The 25268-nt window shown below is 39.6% G+C and overlaps 1 protein-coding gene across 2 annotated transcripts in view; it reads right to left on the bottom strand.

The window, feature by feature from the left end:
* Positions 1-25268, bottom strand: part of FIG4 (FIG4 phosphoinositide 5-phosphatase) — a 124818-nt gene that overhangs the window by 42104 nt on the left and 57446 nt on the right. For both annotated transcript variants that reach the window (XM_006205650.4, XM_072965719.1), the window contains exons 16-22: positions 15732-15870; positions 9690-9748; positions 8298-8445; positions 5647-5730; positions 3681-3876; positions 2622-2704; positions 241-327 (exon numbers count right to left, since the gene is read on the bottom strand). In XM_006205650.4, the coding sequence (XP_006205712.1) occupies positions 241-327; positions 2622-2704; positions 3681-3876; positions 5647-5730; positions 8298-8445; positions 9690-9748; positions 15732-15870 (796 nt within the window). The remainder of the gene's footprint in view (positions 1-240; positions 328-2621; positions 2705-3680; positions 3877-5646; positions 5731-8297; positions 8446-9689; positions 9749-15731; positions 15871-25268) is intronic.

The following is a 25268-nucleotide window of genomic DNA, read 5'->3' as shown; positions in this document are numbered from 1 at the left end:
CGGAGGAAAGCCTCCACCACCTCTAATCCCACCTCCAAAGGGCACACTGCAAGTAAAGCCAGGCTGCTGCTCTCTGCCCCGTCCCCACAGCTGTCCTCGGATGCGGTGCCAGAAGGAGATGCTTTAGTGCTTATGCTGATCTGATAATAAGACTGAGTGTTTTTCTTACAAAGTCTTAAAGAAAGCACCCCAAATGGCATGAATACAAAGATTTTTTACAAGGTCTAATCTAGTACTTACAGGTTTGTAACTCCATCTGGGCACCTGGAACAGAGCTGCTGGCTGCTCTTGTCTTGTCTGTGTTGACTCTGCCCCAGCTGCACAAATCTACAAATTACAAGGCGTAAAAGTAAGCTAAAGGAACTACCTGCCATAAATTCAGCAGATCACACAAAATGGCATGAGCATTTGAACGACAGTAATATGCTTATGTCAGAAAAGCACACACAAGTACCGTGTGACACTTTATTTATAAATGGTTGCCTGATTTTAGAATGGGTTTATTAGAAGTAAAGGAGGAAGAACTCTGCTTAAAATGTAACTCATAACTATGGATGTAAAAATGAAACAAAATGTGTACTTCACTGCACTTCTGTTTACTCAAACATCATACAGAGCTTGGACCAAAATGTCCCCGAAGCCAGGAAGACAATCCTGTAAGGCTTCACGAGTCTAAGGGCGACTGAAGCAGGAAATCTGAGGAAACAGGAGGGGCGGAGTCTGCAGTGAGAAATGACAGGGAAAGGCCAGGGTCCGGCTTGGGATCCACCTCCCAAAGCAGGGATGCCCCTGAGAACCCGGGCACGGACTTAGTGTCCTCAGGAGCATAAAAATCCCCAAGTGTGCACAGGGAAATATATACAAGATCTTCTGGTAGCTCACAGAGAAAACAAATGTGACAATGAATATATGTTCGTGTATAACTGAAAAATTGTGCTCTACACTGGAATTTGACACAACATTGTAAAATGACTATAAATCAATAAAAAATGTTAAAAAAAAATAAATAAAATTATAAAAAAAAAATCCCCAAGTGTGCACCAACTACTCCTAAGGGGACTCGCCTGACAGGGAAGGGACTGAGGAGGCCACCTGCTGAGCACCACTGCCCTGACGCTCCTCAGAGAATCCTCCAACACAACCAATCCAGACTTGAAGCTGAGGGCCAAAGGGAATGGCCCCAGGCCAGCTCAGCAAGACGAGAGGATACCTAGCAATGGACCACTGATATTTCTCAAGTGCACCCCTCTGAAGTGTGGTCTGTGCTACATGCATCCATCTTCCCCTCAAGCGTGCAGTTTGCTGTTTTTATTAGCTTTTTTATTAGCTTTTTTTAAAGTTTGGGGAAAGTGCTGCAGAAACTACCAATTATTAAATCATTACAGTGCTACTAACAAGTTTTAGATTAGCTTTTATCAACTTTTATCTTTAGCAAGTGAACACCCTTGACATACTGCTCTCTGCAATAAGCAAAGTCCTATGCTTCAGTCACTAACTCCAGATAATTCACTCTTCGAGACCACGTTGCTTATAAGGGCCCACTTCAGCTACTGAAGAATTGAGCTACAGAGTATGACAGCTGTGATGAATTAAGTCACTGCGTGTCTGTGTGTCCACAAGTGAGGAGGGTGTGGCTGGACTCTGAATGAGGCTGGACTCTGAATGACTCAGTTGGCGTCCAGTAAGATAGTGAGGCATAGTCATACCAGTGCTTCTGCAGTCGAGAAGTGCTGTGTATTCTTTTGTTTTACATATTCTATAGCAGGTCTTTACTAGTTTGAAGTAGAGAGCTGAAAAACCCAGTTCAATGGATTCTGAGAAACAAATACCCTCCTTAAAAAAGACCTGAAGATGAATGCTCATTTATATGATAGTTTACATGAGCCAAACGGATATGAAGTGGTGCCATGTTCACTTGCAATAATTAAGTCTTCCTAATGCATGCATTAGGCTGAGGGAGTGTTCACAGTGGTGTAGTCAGGTTTTTGAGGTTTTGAGATTTATAAGTGGGGGCTTCTTCTGAGAGTCTGATCTCAGGTTCTATGAAACTATGAATCTTCTCTGCAGAGGCACACACGTGAAAATGTATCTACTATTTCAGGGAATACCTTTTGGTGAGTCCCCTCTTTTTAGCTAGATCTTCCTAATAAAGATCTAAACCATTCTGAGTTGGTACTCTTCTGTCACTGCTTCCTTTTCCCTCCTCTGCCACCACTCCCACTGGCACCCCCCGAACTGAACTGAATAACGAGGTCCTCAATCTTCAATATCCCGGGTTTGTTTTGTAAGAAGACACTTGATCTTGAGGATTTGTTAATGCACGAATGAAGAAACGAATTTGAACTTCAGTTTGCAGACAGTATTTGGGCAGTGAAAATACATGTAAGCATCATACATTTTTATCCCTGAGGGGCACTGAGAGTCTCAAGCAGTAAGTAGGTCCTGGAACTCCAAATATAAATCAACATTTCAGAATCTGACCTCCTAAATGTTACTACTGTATTCCAGTTACTTCCTTCTGTACTGCTGGCTATTTTCAATTTTTTAAAATTATACTAGATATAAATTAATTGTAATAATGCATTTGCAATTTCCGTTTAGCGCTCATGAAAATATTTTACCTTAAATAAATGGAGAGATCTTCTTCTGAGAGGCCATCTGAGAGGTTAATTCCATATACCTCTTTCATAGGCTGGACCACATTCTGGGGTCAAAAAAACCAGGAAGGATTTTTAGACATTTAGCATATTAATAATTTCCAAAGATGAAGAAAATGAACCTGTGAGTTTTCCCACGAAAGCAATCACAATGTTTCTTCAACCTGTTCATTAAATTTCTCAGTTAATGGTTTTTTAAAATCTGATTTCATTTTCACTAAAATAGTTTATTTTAGGGTAAAAAACTATTAGGCAATTACTAATTGCTTTTGTACAATACAGGAGTTAGCAAACATTTTTCCCTAAAGGGCCAGGCAGTAAATATTTTAGATTCTTTGAGTCACACTGTCTCTGCCATAACCATTCAACTCTATTGTGACAATGCAGAAACTGCACAGACAGCAGACAATCAGGTATGGCTGGTTGTAAATAAAATTTTATTGAGAACAGGCAGCAGGCTGGTTTGGCCAATAGGCTGTAGTTTGCCAACCCCTGGAATAAAGGATTTGGTTCTTATATCAACACATTTTATTTGCCATATCTACTGCTAATGACTTTTGGTTATTTCTGAAAATCAAATTTCCCCAAAGCTAAATTTGGTTTTTCTGTTGTTTACTTGCCTTTTGTTTTCCCTTAATATGCTGGTAATGTCAAATTGGACAGGATGAATTTCTCCCCTGGGGGTTATGACCCACAGGTCCAAACCCTGCATTCCAACAATGTGCTGAGCAAGGGAATAAATGGACCTCGAGTGGATGGGCTGCTCAAAGAGGGACGGGATTCTCTTAAGAATTCTGAAGTGACAAGAAATTGACTGTTACACCTGGGAACAAAAGCACCAGTTGTATGAAATTCAAAATGAAACCACATTCAGTAACATCTTTGCCAAATGCATGCATCTCTGCAGTGCCTCAAACACCGCATGTTAAATGGGGTGAGTGAGATAATGCGGCTGAAAGCAGTATTTTAGGGATTGTTCTCCAGAGCCTCACGTGGGACTACACACCCTCCTCTGCCACACACCTCCGTCACTTTGGCACTGTCTCCCGCGTCGGTCATCTTCACTGGAGTGGAGCGCTGGGACACAGAGCCCTCGTCTTCCCGGTCGGTCCCAGAGTCATCCTCAGAGCTGCTGGACACGGCCTCCTCGCTGGGGGGCGGTGGGGCGCTAGCGGCTGTCTTCCGCTGTAACACAGCTTCTTCTCTGTTGCTCTTGTTTCTTTAAAAAGATGAATGTGGATGTGAAGCATCTGTTAAACCCTCAAGACTCACTGTGGATCACTGTGTCCCAAAGCCTTAGTCCTAGTGAAGCATAAGAGATGACTGCGAGAAATGAGTTTCTGGCTTCAATTGGGCTAAAGAGAAAAGTTTAATATTTTATCATATACATGTACTGACCTGACATGAATTTAATCTTGCTATAAACACAAAAAAGATGTGTTTATCATGTGCAGAAGTATCTATTTACCACTTGGCTACTGTGTCTTCCTTGGTAACTGAAATCAATATTTTCAAACTTCATAGTAAAATAACAGAAGGCTATTAAGTTTGAGGTATTAGTAAAATAACCTATAATTTGTAGAAGCTTCAAGAACAAGTCAATAGCCAAATCTATATTTCTGTCCCTTCTATGAATTTTTATCAATCACAGCGGCAGCTAATTACTTGTACGAAAGTAGTGAGCAACTGATGAACATAAACTAACATTTTAAGTTGTGTTATTAGTAAGTAACTCTATTTGCTGAACATTCCTTCTAATGCCAAGGAGTAGATAGAAAAAAACATAGAAAAAGCCCACACTTACTTACTTTTATTTTAGTGCCAAATTTGCGAGTAGTTAGAATATCGTTTTTTTAGTTCAGAAAATATTTTATGGTAATATTTTTGGCTTTTATGAAAAATATTTAATATTTCACTCTTACTTTAAAAAAATTCCCTGCAAAGGACTTAAAATACATTAATATTCTGCAATTTCTAGGAAAGAAATATATAATACTATCTGACCAGTGATTAAATATTACAGAAAATAAATTAATTTCTGACTTTCTGCAACTAAAAATTACACTTGATAGCACTTCGGTACTGTACACTAATATAGTTGGTCATTTACATATTTGTCCCAGGAACTCCTAAAATTCTAAATGTTCTGAGGATGTCCCTTCTTTTAAAATCCTCTTAGCATCTGGTCCAGGGCTTAACATGCAGCTATTTAAGGCCACGTATTTAAGTCGCGTAAATGGTGCATCAAGAAAACAGTAATATATATCTCATTACATAAATCACAAGTGGCTAGAATCCAATTAGGACACCATACACACTCCCAGTTACAATTAGGACTCAGTATCTACAATCCGGCCAGGGTTTCTGGCCAGGGCCTAGATGAACTCTTATCACTGGGATTATTCAGGTCAATGGCAGTAACAGAGATTCTTATGCTAGAACATATTTCATTCCAATCCCAAAGCACAAAGACTGTAAACATGGTTTGTTTTCTTCCTCATATTATTATTATATATAGCATATAATAAAATAACAGTCATCCCCAAAACAATGTTACAGTAATACGTAGACTATCTACTAAGTTCTCTGTCTGAGCATATTTGCTTTAATGTTTCCTCAGGATGCCAACAAAAATAAATACAATGAATATAAAATTTTACCTAAGTACTTTATGTTGTGGGAAACAGAGGATGCTGAGTTATTAAAGGACATAAATAATATCTGCTACTTGCCTTTATGTCATCTGTGAGACTCCTAATCTAAAATAATAAAATGCACCGTGTTGCTGAAATTCCCATAAATTCTACTTTCAGTGTGGAACACTTTAATGATCCCAGTGCTATAAATAAACTACCTGTATAGATGCAATGAATAGACTGTGCTCCAAACTATGTGACTTGAAGTTATTAGTTTTTGGTGGAAATTATACTGCAAGTGCTATATTATTTTACACTGATCTCTAAAATTTCATTCTATATGCAAATCTTACCCCAATACTGATTTTCCGGTTTCATCTGGTTTACGCACAGTAAATGGACTTGGATCAATGCCAACGGTCTTAGGCATAAAGTCACTGAAGAAAAGGGAAAAAAAAACTCTGTGTGAATCACTGTCCATCCAGACGATACTAGCTTTCATCTTAATTCACATTCTTATACCCTTCCTTCTTTGCCCTTGGCGCTATATATATTCTAAGCAAATGTTCAGGGGCGTTTAGGTGACCTGGGCCATAAAACTTCATGAACTAATGGCACTCGGTAACTTCAATGCGATCAGTCTTCACAGTGAATTTTCTCTGACTATGAGGCCTGACAGTTGTGAATTTAAGGTTCTGTGTCTTGAAGCAGAGTTGATACCTGAATTACTGCTAAGAGGCATATCCTCTGGTTGTATATATCACAATTAGTTTTCAGGTAAATTAAACTCATAAAGCCAGTGACAAAACACTAAGCCACTCAGCTTTGTGGGCAATGTTTTTATTACACTATACCACCTAAGGAGGCCGACATAATAATCAAAACCACAGTGGGATGAACCGGAGTATCAACATCTACCACATTAGGCCGGGGTTAATTCATTAGAACGCTGTCGGAACACTTTAAATAGAAACTGCTAATTTACCACTTACTGAGATAAGATGAAGCGACTTCCTCACCACGCGGTACTTACCTTACTATTTCTGCTGAAGCCAGACCGAACTCCTAAATAGGTGCCAAAAAGGCAACTGTTGCATGATTTATGCGGGTAAGACTCTTGACTTCTGGCAAGGATAGTGCTCCAAGTGTGTGACTCAATATTATATTTTTGAAGGAAAAGAAAGTTACATTGAGTCTGACTCAAAATGCTGACTTAACAGTTTGAAAATGTTGCTTTTAAAATGTAAGTGGTTTAATTTTTCTTTCTTTTTGAACAGACACAGTCATTCCTCATTATTTATGGATGCCATATTTAAGAATTTGCTTGCTCACTAAAATTTGTCACCCTAAAGTCAACACTCAGAGCTTTTATGATCACTTGCAGACAGGTGCAAGTGCAGAACAGTGAACATTTAGAGTAACCCAACGCTCTTGTTCCCAGCTGAGGCAGAACAAGGTGACGCTCTGCCTTCTTGCTTTAGTTCTCACGCTGAAAACAAGGGTCCTTTTCACAGTCTGCTTAGTGCCGTGTTTTTCTCATTTTTGTGCTTTTTGTTGATGATCTCAATGTCTAGAATGGTCCCCAAGCACAGGGCTGAAGCTGTCTAGTGTTTCTACACACAAGAAAGCTATGTGTTACAGAGAAAATACATGTGTTAGAGAAGCTTCATTCAGGCAGGAGTTACAGTGCTATTGGCTGTGAGTTCAATGTTAATGAATTGACAACATATATTAAATACGGCATCTTAGAGAGATTATGTATTGATTTGTTGACGAAAATGTGATGACCAGAGGCTTGCAGGAACCTAGCCCTGTACTTTAAGAGGAACGGTTCAGTGTTCTCTAACTCAGGGTTTGCAGGAACTTTACAGAGCATAACTCTTGCAAATATAAAAAATCAACTGTATATACACATTCATATAACATCATTCATCCTTTGGTGAGTTTAAAAATTCTGGAATATGACAATGATCTTACAGTTAAAACTGCTAAACTTTAACAAGTGTAACTGAAAATCAAGCAAGTAAAAATACCAAACTTTGTGTCTGAAAATGAAGCAAAATGTAAAGTGATTTCTAGGAAACAAACTGTAGAAATGTTTCCACATGTACTATGTTAAGTTTAGGTACACCTATATCACATTGGAAGAGAATATGAATTACACAATGTAAATACAAAAAAATGTAAACTTTACAATAAAACAGAATAATCAAGAACTGATTTTCTTTTGCCTAATTTTCTTATTCTAGTCCCATGATTCTTCTAAAAGGCCCCAAACTCTAAAAGAGACAGAAAAATGAAGTATGTTCAAAAGTGACAGACCAGAATAGAAAAAGACTAGAAACAATGTCATATGAGTTATGAAAGAAAGAAGGCTATTTACCCTGAAAAAAATTAATATTTCTTCCTCAAATATCTAGAGGGCTGTCATACAGAAGAGGAACTAGATTTGCCCTGTGCCTAATAAAAATAGTACTAGAATGGCAGCCGTCATTTACCAGTCACCCACCTGCGTCAGTACATTAGGCCCTTGGCGCACGTGTGTATGTGACACACTCCCCTATTTCTATGAAATGAAGAAACTGAGACCCAGATAAGTTAGATAATTTTCTCAAGGTCACCCAGGTAGGCAGTGGCTAGTCTAAGATTCAAATTCTAGCTATTCTAATACAAAAGACTATGCTCCCCCCTCCCCCACTAATTTACGGTAGCTCTCAATTTCTATGCTCAACTTTAAAAAGAGGGTTTATTCCAAACGACAAACTAGGACCAACGGGAGGCAGATTCTGAACTATCAAAGAGAAGGATTTAACTCCAGCTGTCTAACAGGGGAAGGACTGCCTCCTGAGTAGCAGGCTCCCCATTGCAGGAGGAATTCAGAGGCTGGACCGCCACCTGCTAGCAGGCTTACAGAACAGATTTCTCGTAAAGTAAGACATAATTATATAAGCCAGAAAAATTCTAGTTCCCCAGTCCTTCCAGTTCCAGAGAACTCACAACATACCGCGCTGAACTCGTCATAGCCAAGCAAAAGGTATCATCAAAACTACTCAGCTCGTAAGGACGGAAGAACTCGTTGTGGATGTCAATCTCCTCTTCGTATTTGTGAAATTTCTTCACTATCAACTTCTTTAAGTTCGCAGCACAGATAACTAAGAGAGATACTGCCTGTTACTCTCAAAGTCTTTAGATTATATCTCGCAAACATTTCTGTAACATCAGCTGTGCTCACAGAGAGCGCGTTGAACAAGGCTCAGCTCCTGCCTCTGACACTTTTGCACTGGGAAGAGGAATGAGATACGTGCACAAACAGGAGCTGCAAAGCTGAGCGCGACCAGCTTGGAGGAGGTGGGGGGCCTTTCTGCGAGCTGGGATCGGGGCAGGGAATTACTTTAGAAATCAAATTACTCAGCTCTTAATTCCTTTTTGCTCTTAAATAAATACCCTCTGCTTTCTAGATAAAAATTGTATGGCTATTTCACTATATTTTCTATTTCACATCCTGCTTATGGGCAATGTTAGACTGTTAAAGTCCTACCTTTCTCCCAGAACAGCCAAACCTTCTTAGCAAAATGAATTCTGATTTTGCCCAGAATTTCAAGGTTATAAATACTTTTTACAAGTTAATTAATAATTTATTAAGAACTAAAAATCATTTGCCATCTTACTTCATGGCCTTCACCGCCTAAAGTTGGGATGGTTAACCATGAGGAGGCGGGGTCCTCAACTGGAGTGTTCCAGAATGGCAATAGACCTTAGCACCCTTTCACAACTGGGGAAACTGGCTTGTCCAAGGTCAGAGGAGCCAGTAACAAACCAGGACTAAACTCTACCTAAAACTGGGCAATTACTTAAATTTGGAAATACCATTCTAAAGTGTTATACATTTGAGGCTATTCTTTTAATGTAGAAATTTTCCTGCCGTTCTGATAAATAGATAACAGAATTTAAACTTTAGTGACTAAAATGTACTTCCATACACATAACTGTGCCTTTTTTCACTGCTTAGATACAGAAAGCTTTTCCTCCTTGCAAATGGGTCTCACTTCCTCCCCATTCCCCCAAATATCTAGAAATACATTAATTACTAATTTAAAATGAGGAACTAATATATTATATCCAATAAACATTTGAGAGAGGTACCTAATCCTTGTAAGACACGGTACAAGGTATTGGCCTACTTAGATAAGAGACATATAACACAATCTCTGTCTTTAGAAAAAGCTGTCTAAGATGTTATAATCTCCCATGTACTGTAACAGCAATGTGACACTGAGTAGCCATTCATTTCTCTCTAATAAAATGTTATATGCAAAGAATTTAATGTTTAAAGTTCATTTAAAAATAATTCCAAAATATATTGGAATAAAAACTAAAAGAGAAAGAGTGTACTTACCTTCATCATAAGGCAGTGGTAAATGTTTTATTACCTCTGGTGTCCACCAGTAAGTATAACTATAAAATAAAATTTAAAAAAGGATAAGACAGACTCAATGTAAATGTTAGTTTCCTGCAATTCACTGGATAAAAAGTATTGTAGGGCCTATAATGAGATCCTGTGCCGTACTTCAAAGTTAATTTTTTTCTCTTTTAAAAACAGGTCTGTGAAGCTTTTGATCCAGTTCATTCCTTTCCCAACTCCTTCTTGTTTCAATTCTGTCATAAATCTACAAAAATGCCATGAACACATCAGAGCTGTGATGTTACTTACTTTTAGCTAAAAAAGGTTCGGGTACACTGAGCCGACTCCGGGAGATCTGCTCACTTCATCCCAGGGCCCGTGCCTGCACCATTACCCTGCTGCTGCCCAAGAGCAGCTGGACCTTGACCCAAGTCCTACAGGTGTGATTCTCTGCGTGTAGTTATCTGAGAATTAGATTACTTTTTCTACTCTATTCTGTGTGTGGGTCTATGTATACGGTTAATTAAAAAGGTTCAGCAAAATCATTAACTGAATGGATAGCCCTAAAGACCAAGTTTCCTTAGAAAATAATACAGGTTCTGTTAATCTTTAACTGTAAATATTCACTCCTTGATTACAGAGCCCAGTCAGAGGAAGGTGGAGAATGTCAATCATCTGGATTCCTGCCTGAACACTCATCCGCTGTGAGCAGAGAATACAAAAGCATCCTGAACAAACGGTCTTTTCTCTGAACACTGAATTTAATTCTAAATCGAATTCTGAAGAAATGGATATTTAGGAAGAAAATGCTCTATCAAAGCCCTGATGAGAGCTAGGAAGGGGAATGATGTGAAAGGAGATACCAAATTAAAAAAAAATTTTTTTCAAAAGGTTCAGAAAAAGAGCCTACAGCCAAAAAATGCTAAAAGATGGTTTTAAATAAATGAAAGGCTTTCTAAAAATAAAATGCTGACATTACCATCTTGAATAATCCCAATTATGATGAATGAGGAGTATTTAAATGAAAGAGGCAACATAGAGAACTCTCTTAGAGATGGCAAGTGGAATACAGGACCAAGGAGGATGAAAAAGGGACCAGGATGCCCAGTGAACTGTGGTGGTGCACCAGTGCTGTGATAACAGGAGAGGCTCCTAGAGTTTTGCTTGAGACTGAAGTTATGCTGTGGAGCAGTGTTTCTTAAAATCAGTGCATACACCAACCACTTGGAGACTCTGTTAAAAGGCAGACTCTGATTCAGTAGGCGGGGCCCGAGATTCTGCATCTGTGACAAGTTTCTGGGGATGCCAGAGGGGCTGGTCCTGAGACTGCTTTTTGAGTAGCAAGGCTGTAGAGCATGAACAGAACAGAAAAGGATAAGTCTGCTTCTTCTGGAGAATTCATTAAGTCTTCAACATTTATTAAGCACCTACTGTGTCAAACACTGCTCTGTGTGTTAGAAATGCCACATTGAAAATAATGACAGAGAAAGTAGAACTACTTAATTCCCGTATTGTTCTTATCTTCTCCAGCCATGATAAGTTTCACTCTGGAGAGAGAAAAACACAAGACAAGAGGGAACTGTGCACAGCCCGCAAGATGGAAGGAAGCAGCAGAGCCCCTCTAAGAACACTCAGGTGTCCTGGTACAGTTGAGATCAATATGCTTTTAAGGAACAGTGAAGAATGGAACATACACTGGAAACAGGCAAATGCAGTCTTGATGCTCAAAAGCAAGCAGGTGAAAGATTTCAAAAACTATATGGCAATGAGTGTGATGTCAATGCCAGCGAGATGAGAGTGTCAGGTATTTACTAGAGATGTGTGATCAGTGACTTCTACGAATCCAGATATACTCACTAAAACAAGCCACATCAGGCAAATCTCATTTCTTTTCTGATGGGGGAATCAGAATATCAGATCAGGGGAGTGAAAAAGACATGGGCTAACTGTTTAAGAGGGGTGTGTGTGTGAGAGGGAGGGAGGGAGGGAAGGACTGAGCCCGGGACTGGGGGAATCGTCCTTACCTCCACCACCCAGCACATATACTCAGAGGAAGGGCACCTGCACCAGGACAGAAATCTGCCTTGGGACCAGGTATCAGAGGATGGGAGATTGCAAGTTGGTGCTACTTCTTCCTTTGCATAAATACCTAGTAAGTCAGCTTCTTTCCTTTTTCAGTCCCTAGTAGTAAGAGTGTTCAATTCCACGGGCTCACACAGAAAGGTCAGGAAGATTTTAAAAGACCCTTTAATTCCCATAGCAAACTTAGGAGCCCTCTGAAATAACAGATATGCACTTGAGCAAAGCAACTGATACTTGTGAACAAGATAGAGAAATGTGGGCAGGATGACAGTATAGCCAGTATTGATAGTATAGTAAGTTACAGCTATTTAAAGAGTTCCAACCAAAAATCACAAAACAATGTTAAAGTGGAAGGAGCTGTCTGGTGGTATCCTACAGGGCTCTGCCATCTACCCTCTTCTACTCCAGGACTTACCCTATTTCATCAAGGATTTGTTTTAGGATCAAGATGGCCAACTGATTAAATCTGAAGAAGGTACAAATCTAGAGGTAATAGTTAAAAAAAAAAGATACACATTTAAATACTTTTTTGGAAGCAGGCAAAGTATATACAAGCATGACGAGATGGCACAGATAAGGCATTGCAGTGGGACGTGTCAAAAAGTCTTGAGAGTTCTAATGGATAAAAAACCCAGAGAATTAACATTATGATGGCACTGCTGAAAACAGCTAATGTAACTTAAGCTTAATGATAAAAACAGAGTATCCAGGACAAAGGGGAATAGCAGTACCGATGGTCCCACAACAGTTGGCACAAATCAGACCAAACTCTGACTACTGTTGGACCCAGATCTGGACACCACAGTTTAAAAGAGCACTGACAGAGACTGGAACACAGAAGAGAGCATTCTGAGTGCTAAAGAGACTCAAAACCACAGTTCAGGAGAAACTGCTAAGAAAATGGAGCTATTTAATCTGGAGAAGACGGGATTCTGAGAACATGTGAACTTGTCTTCAAATATTTAAAAGACTATCAAGCAGATGAGGAAATTGTGTTCTTAAGGTCTCATTGGGTTGAACTAAGATTAGGAGGTAAAGTTACAGAGGTGATCTCGGCACAATAGGAGAATTGTGTAAGTGAACTGTCTGAAAATGACTGCCTCCTCAACCAGGCGTGTCCCAGTTGACAAACCAGGGCCAGTCAGCAGAGCCTAGATGACCTCCACTGGGGAGACACAGAGGGAACTCCCCTATCAGACAGAGAACAGAGCCAGGAAACCTTCTGACTCTGAGTTGATGAGGTAATTAACTAAAAGCATCTGGGTGCCATTATTAACACTGATTCAATAACTGGCATCTGAGATGATGTATGACATATTAATCTAATTTAGAGCAAAGCTTCAAACAGTGGTTTTGAGCAGATCAATAATGTGGGGCTTTGAGTCACAGACGTAGTTAGTTACCTGAAGGGGACTGGTTTGGATGAACTCTGGACAGAGCTAGGTTTATTCCTCCTTCCCTTACCATTCAATAAAAATATTATTTCAGAATAAATCACTGGTAAACACAGTATAAAATACAGAATGGTCACCAAATGTGGAACACAAGCAAATACAAAATAAGGTTAATTGATATTATGTTACAGTAAGTGATAGAATAATATCATCTGAGTTTGCAGATTTTACAGCTATCCTATATGACTTTCAATAAATGTCACAACTAGAGAATGTAGTCTCTTTAAAGAATAAGAACAATACTAACATCTGTTGGACTTACTATGTGCTAAAGATTTATATTACCTAATTCTCAGAAAAACATAGGTTGGACACCATCATCTCTATTTTACTTATCTGGAAACTGAGAATTGGACCAGTTATGTGACTTGCCTCTGGTCACCCAGGTATGAAGGGAAGGTAGCCTCTCCAGAGTCTGGCTGCTTGGAGACTGTGTTTACTCTGAGTTAGATCCAGTACTAAGTATTTCCCACACTTTGGCTCATTTAATCCTCAAAATGACCTGTGAGATGTGTGTAGTCATCTGCATCTCACAGTTAGGAAAACAAGTTTTTCCAGAGGTTAAGTAACAGGTCTAAGGCCATGCCCTTGCAGAAATTCCAGCTCAGCTCCTGACAACCATGCTCTCACCTTGTTACTGATTTTGGCTAAACTGTTCATTTCTTCTGAGAATTATAATACTGATTTAACTGTCATCAAAATAATCTGTATAGGTTGGTAACACTAGAAAAGTACAAAATAAACCACTGAAATTTATCCTACGTGCTTTATAAATACTGTTTATGAGCAGTATCAATTGTGGATGCCAAAAACCAATTTTTGGAATTTTGACATTCTGGAGAAAAAAAAAATAGACCAAATCAACTGAGAGAGCCCTACTATCTACTTTGATAAAACTTTATTCTCAGTTGGCAGGCCTGTAGCTGACACATTCTCTCTGCACCTCGGTCTCCTTTAAAAAAAAAAATGGGAATGTAACATCAGCTTCCTTTTATTCCCATGAGTAAACTCCAACGCTGCCTGCCTCAGTTATGTAACTCAAGGTAAGCAAGTGGTTTAATATATGCTTGTAATTTACAAGCTAATTTTCAGCAATAGAAAATCAAGTTTTGTTTGTTCCCAAGTTGTATCTTAATAGCTTCAATACTTTAAGAAAACACATGAAGTTTCAGAAAATCAACCACATTTACCCATAGACAATTGCATCACCAAAGCTAAATTTAGGTATTTATACTCATCTCTCACCCAATAAACATAATTAGCTCCAATTTTTGTCAGCAAAAACCCTTAGCAATCATTTATTAATATTAAACTTAGTGGGAAAACTAGCACTGCTTCATGTATAGGGAAAGTAAGCTTAGGGATTAAGCTGGTTATTCCAGTAATATGCACTTAAAAGAATGAAACTGAGAAATGTATAAACTCTGACATTCCCTTAATGTTTTAAATATTCCTGAAGTAACAGAGAACTTGGTAACCACTGTAACATGAGCACTTGCCAATTTACCAGTTGTTTGTGGACTGTTCACATGATTGGCACAGACTGGCAATGACCCCAGTGGTGTTTGGGAGGCATCTTTGCACAAAATAAGGGCTGTATCACATTGAGCAGCACGAGGGAACCTGACCTCACAGGCCTTGAGCAGAAGGGCCAGGCTCCAACCTCCTATGTGAAAAAATGTTACCTATCATGAGTACATGACTCTTCAATTAAAAACACTAAAGAGTCTGCTGGTTAAAGCCTCACAATGACTCTCGGATGTGAACCCTGTCATTTACGTTTTGCAGGTGAGGAAAAGGAGGCTTACAAAGAGGTTAAATAACTAGTCCAAGGTCACACAACTGCAGAGATTTCAACCTAAGTCTGCTTGACCCCGAGGCTTGTGCTAGAGGGCGTCCTTTCAGAACACCTCAGGTAAACAGTTCATTCCCTCCAGGACTATGGCTACCAATTTAACTGTCATCAAAATAACCCATACTGGCGAATGACCCTAGAAAGCCTGGATGGAGCAGTCAGGGTGGTGGGAAAGTGGTATCAGCCACTAAAGCCACTGCTCTGGTTTCCCGTCCTTCCCAGGGTTGCCTAGAGCTCCCTGTGCTTCCTGGAGGAAAGAACACTGGCATTCCCAAGTGACGCTGCTTAGCCGCCACATTAAAATCCAAATCCCAAGACCGACTCCTTAGATGTTAGAGTTCTTTGTCGTTCCGCGTGTGGAGGAAGCACTCAAAAAGATGTTCATGGTTTGCTTTAGTGGAGCTTCAACTAATGGTCAATGAGGAAGCTCTGAAACTTTACATCTTATGGAAAATGCAAAACGTTAATCAGCAATGACAATTTCTCAAACCTACTATCGGTTCATCAATGATGCTAAATTCCTCATGGCAAACATGCAGCAGGACCGACTACTTTAGCCTATGATTATTTCTCAAAAAGAAAAGTATCTCATATTCAAAGTACCATCAAATCTGAGTTTACACAGTACACTAGAAAGAAAAATACCTTCTTCTTGTTGGTAAAAGTCTCATGGTGTTTTTATGATGCAAATAAAAATCTGTTGGGAGTTCCCAAAGGTGAGGTTTCCCTTCAGTGGGATGGAAAACTCCCAGGAAGAGATTAATGGAATCTTGTCTATCAGCATCTAAAAAGCAAAAATATGTAATTTAGGAAATCCGTTACTGACATATACAACTCAGGGAATGTTTTCTTAGGAGGATAAGGGTACAACTGTGATTTCATGGAATATACCTCTGAAAATAATAGCATTTATACTTCAAAAGTCATACATGGAAAAAAAAGTCATACATGCATGCAAAATCTAAAACAGCCACCAAGATTTTGAGAATTAAAACTTTGCTTCAAAATATTTCCTTTTACTTAATATCTCTCATTATAAGGAAGAGAGTGAACATAAACTGCTTCTTGAATTTGAGAGATTCTTAAAAATCTTTAAGAGCTTCCATAATGTCTTACTGATTTTATTTTAAGAATAAAGACATATTCTCACCATATGTTAGTTCACCTGAAACAAAACATCTTCACTTTATTGCAAAGACAAGCAGAGATGTCAGAGACAAATAAAATGACCCAATTCCTACCCATATTCTGTTGCACCACCTTGAACAAGTCAGTTTTCAAGTTTCTACTTTTAATCAGTGAAAAGATATTCTCCATTTCTTCAGCAGAGACCATGTTTACATTTTCAGCCCCCCTCAGCTGTGGGTCTAGCCATTCCCTTTTATATTTGATAATGAAGGCAGAATGAGCACATGGAAAACAGCCTCATTCTAACCATTCAAACACCCCACAATTACCTTTTCAAAATACACTGCAAACTAATAAAACAGACCATATATATTTCATATATATATATACACACATATACACTATACATGTGTATATATATATGAAATATATATGGTCTGTTTTATGTGTATATATATATAAACACATATGTATATATGTATATACATATACACCCACTGTAGCTCCTCTTTTTTTCTTATTTTGGTAGAAGTGATGATAAGCACTGAAGTGACCTCACGCGCCATCCCCCCTTCTGCACTGTCACCTCCCTTGCATCCTTCATTCTTTCCCCTCATTTCCTCTTTCCATTCTTGTCTCCAAGCCCTCATATATTCAAGTTTGGGGCAGACATCCACCAAATAAATAATAACCTCTTTCTGAAAATAAGCACAGAACTAAAAAAAGAGCACAATAGAAATGACTGCTTTTGAGACAAGATAATATCATCATAAAATCAATTTTCTTCCAACAGTTAAAGTGAACACAGAAAAACCTGAAATTAGCAACATGTTCTCATGGGCTATTTGCTCATTTCAGCAAAAGCAATAAGTGAAATATGGTACATCAAACATGTATACCGGATATATGTTTTGACAGGAACCACGCCATTAAAACACCCCTTAACCTTTCAGGCTAAAAGTAATATATAAAAGGGATGTATTTATATGCTGAATATATTTGGGGTCTTTTTTTCCCATTTTTTTGAGAAAAAATATCAAGTGTTAAATGATGCAGACATTACTACCCCAATTTGCACCCTCTTAACACAATATAAAAGTAAACAGACTGCTTTTATAGTAATTGTATTCTTTATGCATCTTGAATAGCCTTAATGGCACTTCATAATTCATATCATGTAGTACCTCAAAATATCTTAATCCTATCTAAAAAAGCTCTCCATTATTCAGCCATGTTTTCACAGAGTTTCTTTTATCTTTTATTAAACATAATAGTAGCTTCCTTTCATTTTTAGCAAGTATGGTAAAATGTAAGATGTGAGAAATACAACCAAATAAAGGACATTTCTTCTAAGGATTATAACAAAGATCTTGAAGGCACTGCTGTTATTATAACTTAAAATATATCTACAATATACATGGTCATCTACTAAGCTGGGACTCTCGAGTCAGCCCTAATGAGCCTGAGGATCTGTTCCTGGCCACTTTTGATTGCGAATAAGGCCGCCACCTTCAGGACGACAGCAGTTCTTTGGATACTGACAAGAGCCTAAAACAGGTAGGTTCTCTGCAGTTGTGGATAACAAAATGACGACCGACTTCTGTATTCAATCATGCTTCAAAGGACACAAGAATATGCACCATTCAAACTCCATCCAAACAGTTAAACACTAACCAGTTTTATTACCTACTGTATTTAAACAGATCGGGCACGAACATAATAATTCTTTTTAATTAGCCAAAAATTCAAGAAACTAGAATATTTGATCGAATATTAACTTCGTGATAAGGTGGCCTCTGAAATGAGTGATGGAAAGAGATATTATTCAATAAACAGTACTGTTTAACTATTGGTGGGGAGTGGACAATGAAATTAGACCCATACCTCATACTGTATGTTGAAATAAATATGAATGAAATGTAAGAAAGACAAAGACAGAAGGGACAGGCTGGGAGTTCGAAATTTGTAGATACTGACAGGTATATATAGAATAGATAAACAAGATTATACTGTATAGCACAGGGAAATATATGCAAGATCTTGTGGTAGCTCATGGTGAAAAAATGCGACAATGAATATATGTGTGTTCATGTATAACTGAAAAATTGTGCTCTACACTGGAAATTGACACAACATTGTAAACTGACTATAACTCAATAAAATAGAATTTAAAAAATAATAATAAATAAATAAAAAGAAAGACAAAGAACAAAGAGAAACATGCAATTTTAAAAAGAAATAGACAATGAACATACAAAAATTCAGCTTTACCAGTTATTAAACAAATGCAAATTGAAAACAATATACCATTTTCTACCTATTAAGCTGGCAGGTACTTTTCAAAATGGGCACTCCTATACTCTGGTGAGGGAGAATTAACTGCTATAGCCTTTTCGTAAGGCAATTTCGCTACAACCCTATTTTTTTTTTAAAGGCCCTGAAAATATCTATACTCTGATCTAATAAACATGCTTCTGGAATTTTCATAAGAAAAGATAAAAAGTATGCAAAAAAAAGCTGTATGTTCAAAGATGTGTGTTTACAAGGAACCTAAATGCACGCTAATAACAAACAACCACACCACGGTGCTTCTAAAGGACAGACTGCCACAAGGCTACTAAAAATCATGTTGTAAAAGAATATTTAAGGCCATTAAGATTACTCACATTATCTGAAAGGACAAACGCAGAATATACATTGCCTGTATAGTAAAACTAGAATGATCAGGGACTCCTAAATATGAACAAGTTGCTATCTCTGGAAGGTGAGGATTATATGATTTATTTGTGAGTTGTTCTATACTTTCTATAATTAACATATATTACTTTCATAACTGAAAAAAAAAAACACCATCCATTCGTTCATCTAAGAACTTACCATGTCCCACACTGGGGTACGGTCACATACAAGACTGATTTTGGTGCTCATGGGGCTTACATTCCATGGTGTGAAACAAACATAATATACAAGAAAATAATGTACAAGGTACTTTCAGAGGATGTCAGTTCCATGAAGAAAATAAGAGTGACATGAGAATGACGAGAGAGGAAAAGGACACTTAGATTGGCTGGTCCGGGGAAGGGGTGGTGACTGGAGTGTCTGAGGAGGCAGCATTTGAACTATAAGGATGAGAAGGAGGTGGCCACCCAGAGCTCTGAGGGCTGTGCCCAAGCAGGACAGACAAACAAAATGCCTGGAGGGGGAACAAGCTGGGAAGCTCCAGGAACAGCAAGAAGGCCAGAGAGGCCAGAGGATAAAGGAAAGAGCAGTACCAGGGACTCCACAAGGACTGTAGGGGCCAGTAAAGACTTACTCCACATGCAGTGAGAGGCCCTGCAGGGGTTTCTAGAGAGGGGGATGATAAGATCTAAGTCTTAAACAGATCACTCTGGCTGCTGTGAAGAGCAAGAGCAGAAGAGGGAGGCAGAGAGATGCGGCTGGAGCCGCAGCACTTGTCCAGATAAGAGCCACGAGTCGTCTGCACGAGCATGGCAGCAGAAAGGACACAAATGAGAAGGATTTGGGATATACTTCGGAGCCAGAGCCGATAAGATTTGCTGAGGGATGAGACTGGGGATCATAAGGAAAACAAAGAAATCAAGGAGGATTCCTAGGTTTCGGAACAGAACAGTGGGCGCTGAGGGAGAAAAAAAACAAGTGGAGAAACAGGTTTGGGGACAGAGTTAAAAGCTTCTGTCTCAGAAGTGGTCAGTTTCAGATTCTTCTTTGATATCTGTGGAAGGAAGAAATCTTGTCCCCATTCCTCCCTAGGACCCCCTGAATATTTTACATGACATGGCAAAAGGAATTTTGCAGATGTAATTGAAATTATTCATCACTGACTTCAAGATAGGGAACTAAATATCCTGTCTTATCTGGGTGGGCCCACTGTAATTACACGAATCTTTTAATGGCAGAAGAGGAAAGTGGAAGAGGAAGGCAGAGAGGGTCCGGCACACCACTGCTGGCTTTAAAGATGGAGTGGGCCGCAAGTCAAGGAAGGCAAGAAGCCTCTAGAAACTGAGACTGACCCCCAGCCAACAGCCAGCAGGACCCAGGGACATCAGTGCTTATAACCGCATGGGAATCTGCCAACACCCTGAATGAGCCTGGAGACCTTCCGATCAGAGCCCACTTTCAGACTTCATTTTGATTTCACTTGACTTCATTTCAGCCTGGTGAGACCCTAAGCAGAAAACATAGCTGAGTAATGCTGTACCCAGACTTCTGACCATAAAAATTATCAGATAATAAGCAGCTGTTGTTTCAAGCCACTAAGTTTGTGATAATTTGTTACAGCACTTGTAGAAAACTAATACAATATTCAGGAGGAGATGCTGGCTAGGTAGGCATTTAGATAAATAAGTCTGGAGTTCAGGAGTCCAGGTTAGAGATATAAATGAGTGTCAACTGCATGGTACTTAAAAGTTGGATGAGATGCCCCTAAGGGAAAAGTGTAGAAAGAGAAGAGGAGGGTTTAGAAATAGGACAGAAGTCAACAGGGAGACTGAATGAGACAGCACAGAGGCTGAGTTTCAGGGAAGAGTGCTCAGCTGTGACATAAACTGCTGAAAGGCTGAGTAAGATGAAGACAGAAAAGGAACCTCTGGATTGGGCCACGTGGAGATTGGCGGTGACATTGACAAGCGCAGTGTCAGTGGTATGCAGGCCCAGGGAAATAGGTGGAGAGAACAGGATATGAGAGAGGAAACAGACATGCAGATAATTCTTTCAAGAGATCTTGCTTTAGGAGAACAGAGAAATAGGACTTCAGCTAAAGGGGGTGTGAGATTAACAGCAGAAGGAAAGGTTAGATGGAAATGCTAATGGAAATGAGGCAGTAGAGGGGAAAAACTGACGATATACAGCAAGGAGCATATAATTGCAGGGGAAAGCAGGAAGGGTGGGATTCTAGGGCACCGTGGAGTGGTTGGCCCAAGATGGGGTAGAGCTATTCCAACCACTGTAATAACATAAGGTAGAAACTATGGGTGCCGAAAAGGACAGGCTCTGCATTTGGTAGTCAGAAGGAAGAGTTCACCCCCAATGACTTACTTTCTCCATGAAGTATGAAGCAAAGGAGCCCACTGAGACTGGTTTAAGGAGTGAGGCAAGGTATGAATGGTCACTTTGGAGAGAGAGAGAATGAATGTATTAGGGAGATTTAGCAGGACCGTCAGGATTCTGAGTATCCTTCAGAGAACTGCAGTCAGTTTAAACTGAGAGTAGTAATTGCAGCTTTTTCTCCTGCCGTGTTTAACTGCTTTGGTTGCAGAGCAGGTGGATAGCTGGGTTTTAGCCAGAGTTTTATTAAAGTGATTCAAATGTTATTAAAACAAAACCTTTTGCAATTGTTTGCTTTCTGCCATTGCCAAGTATAGCTTATTCACTTTGAACCTGCTCTTAGAAGGACGACCTTAGAAGTCCATCTCACTATTTTTTTTTGTTTGTTTTTTGTTTTGTTTTGTGGGGGTGGGTAATTAGGTTTATTTATGTATTTATTTATCTTTAATGAAGGTACTGGGGATTGAACCCAGGACTCTGTGCATGCTAGGCATGCACTCTACTACAGAGCTATACCCTCCCCCATCTCACTATTTTAATAAATGAAAATGTGCTCAACACACTGTTTCATGTCCCTCTTTCGGGGTGCACAGAAAGGGAAGGAAACTGCTCCACTGCCTCACAGCACTACCATAATGCTGGGCGATGCCATCTTGACACTATTTTCTATAATCGTTGCTTTCCATGCAAGGTGAGCTTTAAAGTCTTTAGTCTGTGAGCTTTTTTTTAAATCTCTGTTTGAGAAGGATATGGTTCCCCTCCAAAGAATGAATACACACACATTCACACATGTGTGCATAATATGTATGTATGTGTATGTGTACAGGTGAGCTATTATTAACTACTGCAGATATCTTACTGTTTTTTTCCCTTACAATCCAATTTAAATTCAGGCCCTCAGAAAAAAATTCAGGCTTACACAAATATAAGTGTAAAAAAAAAAAAAAGGAAAGATTTAGAAAGAGCTTAACAAGGTCCTTCAGGGAATTATAACTATGAAGTTCTTCCTAAACACCCAAGGCAAGTATCTAGGTACCTGGTCTTGCCTTGTTGGCATCCTGGGGCTGCTTATGTAGCCAGTTACGTTAGAGACCAAAGGACACTTCTTGGAGACAAACTCCAGAACATGGTAATACATGAAGCCTCAAGGACAGTTTTTAAAATGAACCTGAAAGGGAGTCAGGTTAATCGCCCACATAGCATCAATCTGTCTCTGTGAACCGCGAGGGCAATATTCCTCACAGCCTAATTTCAAGTACCTTCCTGCCTGCTGCAGAGGCATAACATGAGGAAACTGATTAAGTTTTACAAAGTTATCTTGGGTACTTTAAAGAAAATGGTTCTATTAATATATTACCATTATATAATATCCACTGTAATTTAAAAATAAGTTGCACACCCCAATGACACCGTGCTTCTCAAAATAAAGAAGTCTGTTTTAGCCACATTATTCATTAAATATTTCCTTTCACAATAGTTCCTCTTTCGGTTGTGCATAATTTTGCTTTATCTTTCCATTATGTGCACATTACTTATTCATGATCACCTTCTGTCTTTTAATGGTTTCTTTTTTAATTCTGGACAAATACACATTCACGGTTTGTGCCCCAGTCTTATTGAAAAACACATTTCTTGGTTCTTAAGTGTCATAATGACTCCCTTTTCCGGGACAATCATGACAGGAGAAGGGCAGAAGAGTGGATGACCCTTTCGATTAGGGCAGTTTTAACTCTTTCACGGTAACACATACCCAGAGGGACGTGCACTTGTTGGCACATGACTTACACAGCTGTTACAGGTGGAACTGTGTCCCCACCAAAAGATACATTGAAGTCCTAAGCCCCAGGACCTGTCAGTATGACCTTATTAGGAAATCCAGTCTTTGCAGATACAACCAAGTTAGGATGCAGTCACAATGGAGTGGGCGCTGGGGAGCCTTAATCCAATATGACTGGTGTCCTTATAAAAAGAGAGACACACAAACATACGCACAGGTTGGAGAACGCCACAACGACAGGAGGGGAGAATGTCACGTGACACCAGACGCAGAAATGAAAGTGTGGCAGTTGGAAGCCAAGGATCCCCAGGAGACCACCAGAAGCTAAGAGGCAAGTAAGGTTCCTCCCCTGGAGCCTTCAGAGGGTGCACGGCCCTGCAGACACCCGACTTCCGACTTCTGGCCTCTAGAACCATGAAACAATACATTTCTGTTGTTTTAAGCTACTCAGCCTGTGGTACCTTGTTACAGAAGCCCTAGGAATCTAGCCCAACAATGAAGCACAGCCAGTGAGAACACCTCTAGAGAGAATCTCAAAGCAGTTCTAATTTGTAAAAACAAGTGAAACCATGTGTTATTTTTTATTGTTTTTAGCTATTGATAATAATCAATTATTTGCAATATGTGTTGTAGCCAACTGGCCCACGTCAATACATACTAACATCTTCACTGGGAACCACAGCAGTAGGTGTAATAAAGGACAATGGGAACACTTTAATATTTTTGCTTTAGAAATCTAGAATTTAAACTTACGCTACTGGCTTGAGTTTCTAAATTTAACTCTCCTAACTCCTAATTTTTGTGCAGATTAATACATTTTGATTTTTAAGTTCCTAAATCCAGCTCAGGGACTCATGCATACAGAGGAACAGCTAAATACTCTTAAGGCCTGAGGTGGCTCTGTGGTTCACATTACATATTGAGCTTACTGGGAGTAGTTCAATGGGCATAATTCTCAGTGAATTCAAAAGACATGATCTGAGCAGCCTAAGAGCATTACTGAGAGGCTACATGCTATTAGGCTGACATACTTATTCCTATTAATTCTTTAATCCAGGGAAAAGGGGAGGTTGTAGGTGATGACTTAACTCATGCATTTATTAATTCATTCCATGAATATTTTGTGTGCCATGAGCAAGGCATTAGGGCCACTGCAGTGCACAAGCTGCTCAAGCAGCTCTCGGGTCTCATGGGGGTGGGGTGGGCACAGAACACAACTCATGGCACAGGTAATGGTTTAAGTCTGCTAAATGCCACAGAGCTACAGAATGCTCTAAGAACAAACAATGCAGGACATTCCTCAAGGGAGTGAAAAGTAGAGTGAGCTCCACAGGCTGGCTAGGAGTTAACTGGGGGAGGACTGCAGTCATGCTCCCCAGTGGGTGGAGCAAGAGCCTGTGGCAAAAGAAGCCCAACTTCTGGAAACTGTAGAAGGTCCCCGTGTCTGGAGCATAGTGATGGGGGATAGGAATGGCGTGAACGGCTGGATGGCAAGGTTGGCGGGGTCAGACCACGCAGGGCCTCTAGGTCTGTCCTGTCCCTTCCACACCCACCAGACTGCCAGCCGGCTTCCAACCCCTCCAAAGTGTGTAAATAAGCCCAGTCCTACTTGATGTGGTGGACTCCAAAGTGGCCCCCATGCTCCCCACTCCCGGTGTTCACACATTACTGTAATATCTTCTGCTGCGGCATGAACTGTGTCTCCCTAAAAAAATATATTGAAGTCCTAACACCCAATACTCATTAATGTAATCTTGTTAGGGTCTTTGCAGACATAAACAAGTTAAGATGATGTCATACTGAATTAGGGTAGACTCTAATCCAATATGACTGGTGTCCGTACAGGAAGAGGGAAGTCTGACACAGACCTAGACATACAAAGGAAGAAGGCCATGTGACAATGGAAGCAGAGACTGAAGTGCTGCAGCTGCAAGCCAAGGGACACCAAGGACTGCCGGCAAACTACCAGAAGCTGGGAAGAAGCAAGTCAGGATGTTCCCCTGTGGGTTCCAGAGGGAACCTGGCTCTGCTGACAACTTGATATTGAACTTCTAGCCTCCAGAACTGTGAGAAAGCAAGTTTCTATTGTTTTAAGTCAATTACTTTGTGCTATTTTGTTACAGCAGCCCTATGAAACTGATACAGCTTTCCCTATGTGTTGGTGGGGCCAATGATTTGCTTCTGAGCAATGGGTAAGGCAAAGAGATGGGAGG

The sequence above is a fragment of the Vicugna pacos genome, chromosome 8 (assembly GCF_048564905.1).
Source record: "Vicugna pacos chromosome 8, VicPac4, whole genome shotgun sequence".
Lineage (NCBI taxonomy): Eukaryota > Metazoa > Chordata > Mammalia > Artiodactyla > Camelidae > Vicugna > Vicugna pacos.
Note: the sequence above shows the minus strand (reverse complement) of the source record. Positions and strands in the feature narration are given on the sequence as shown.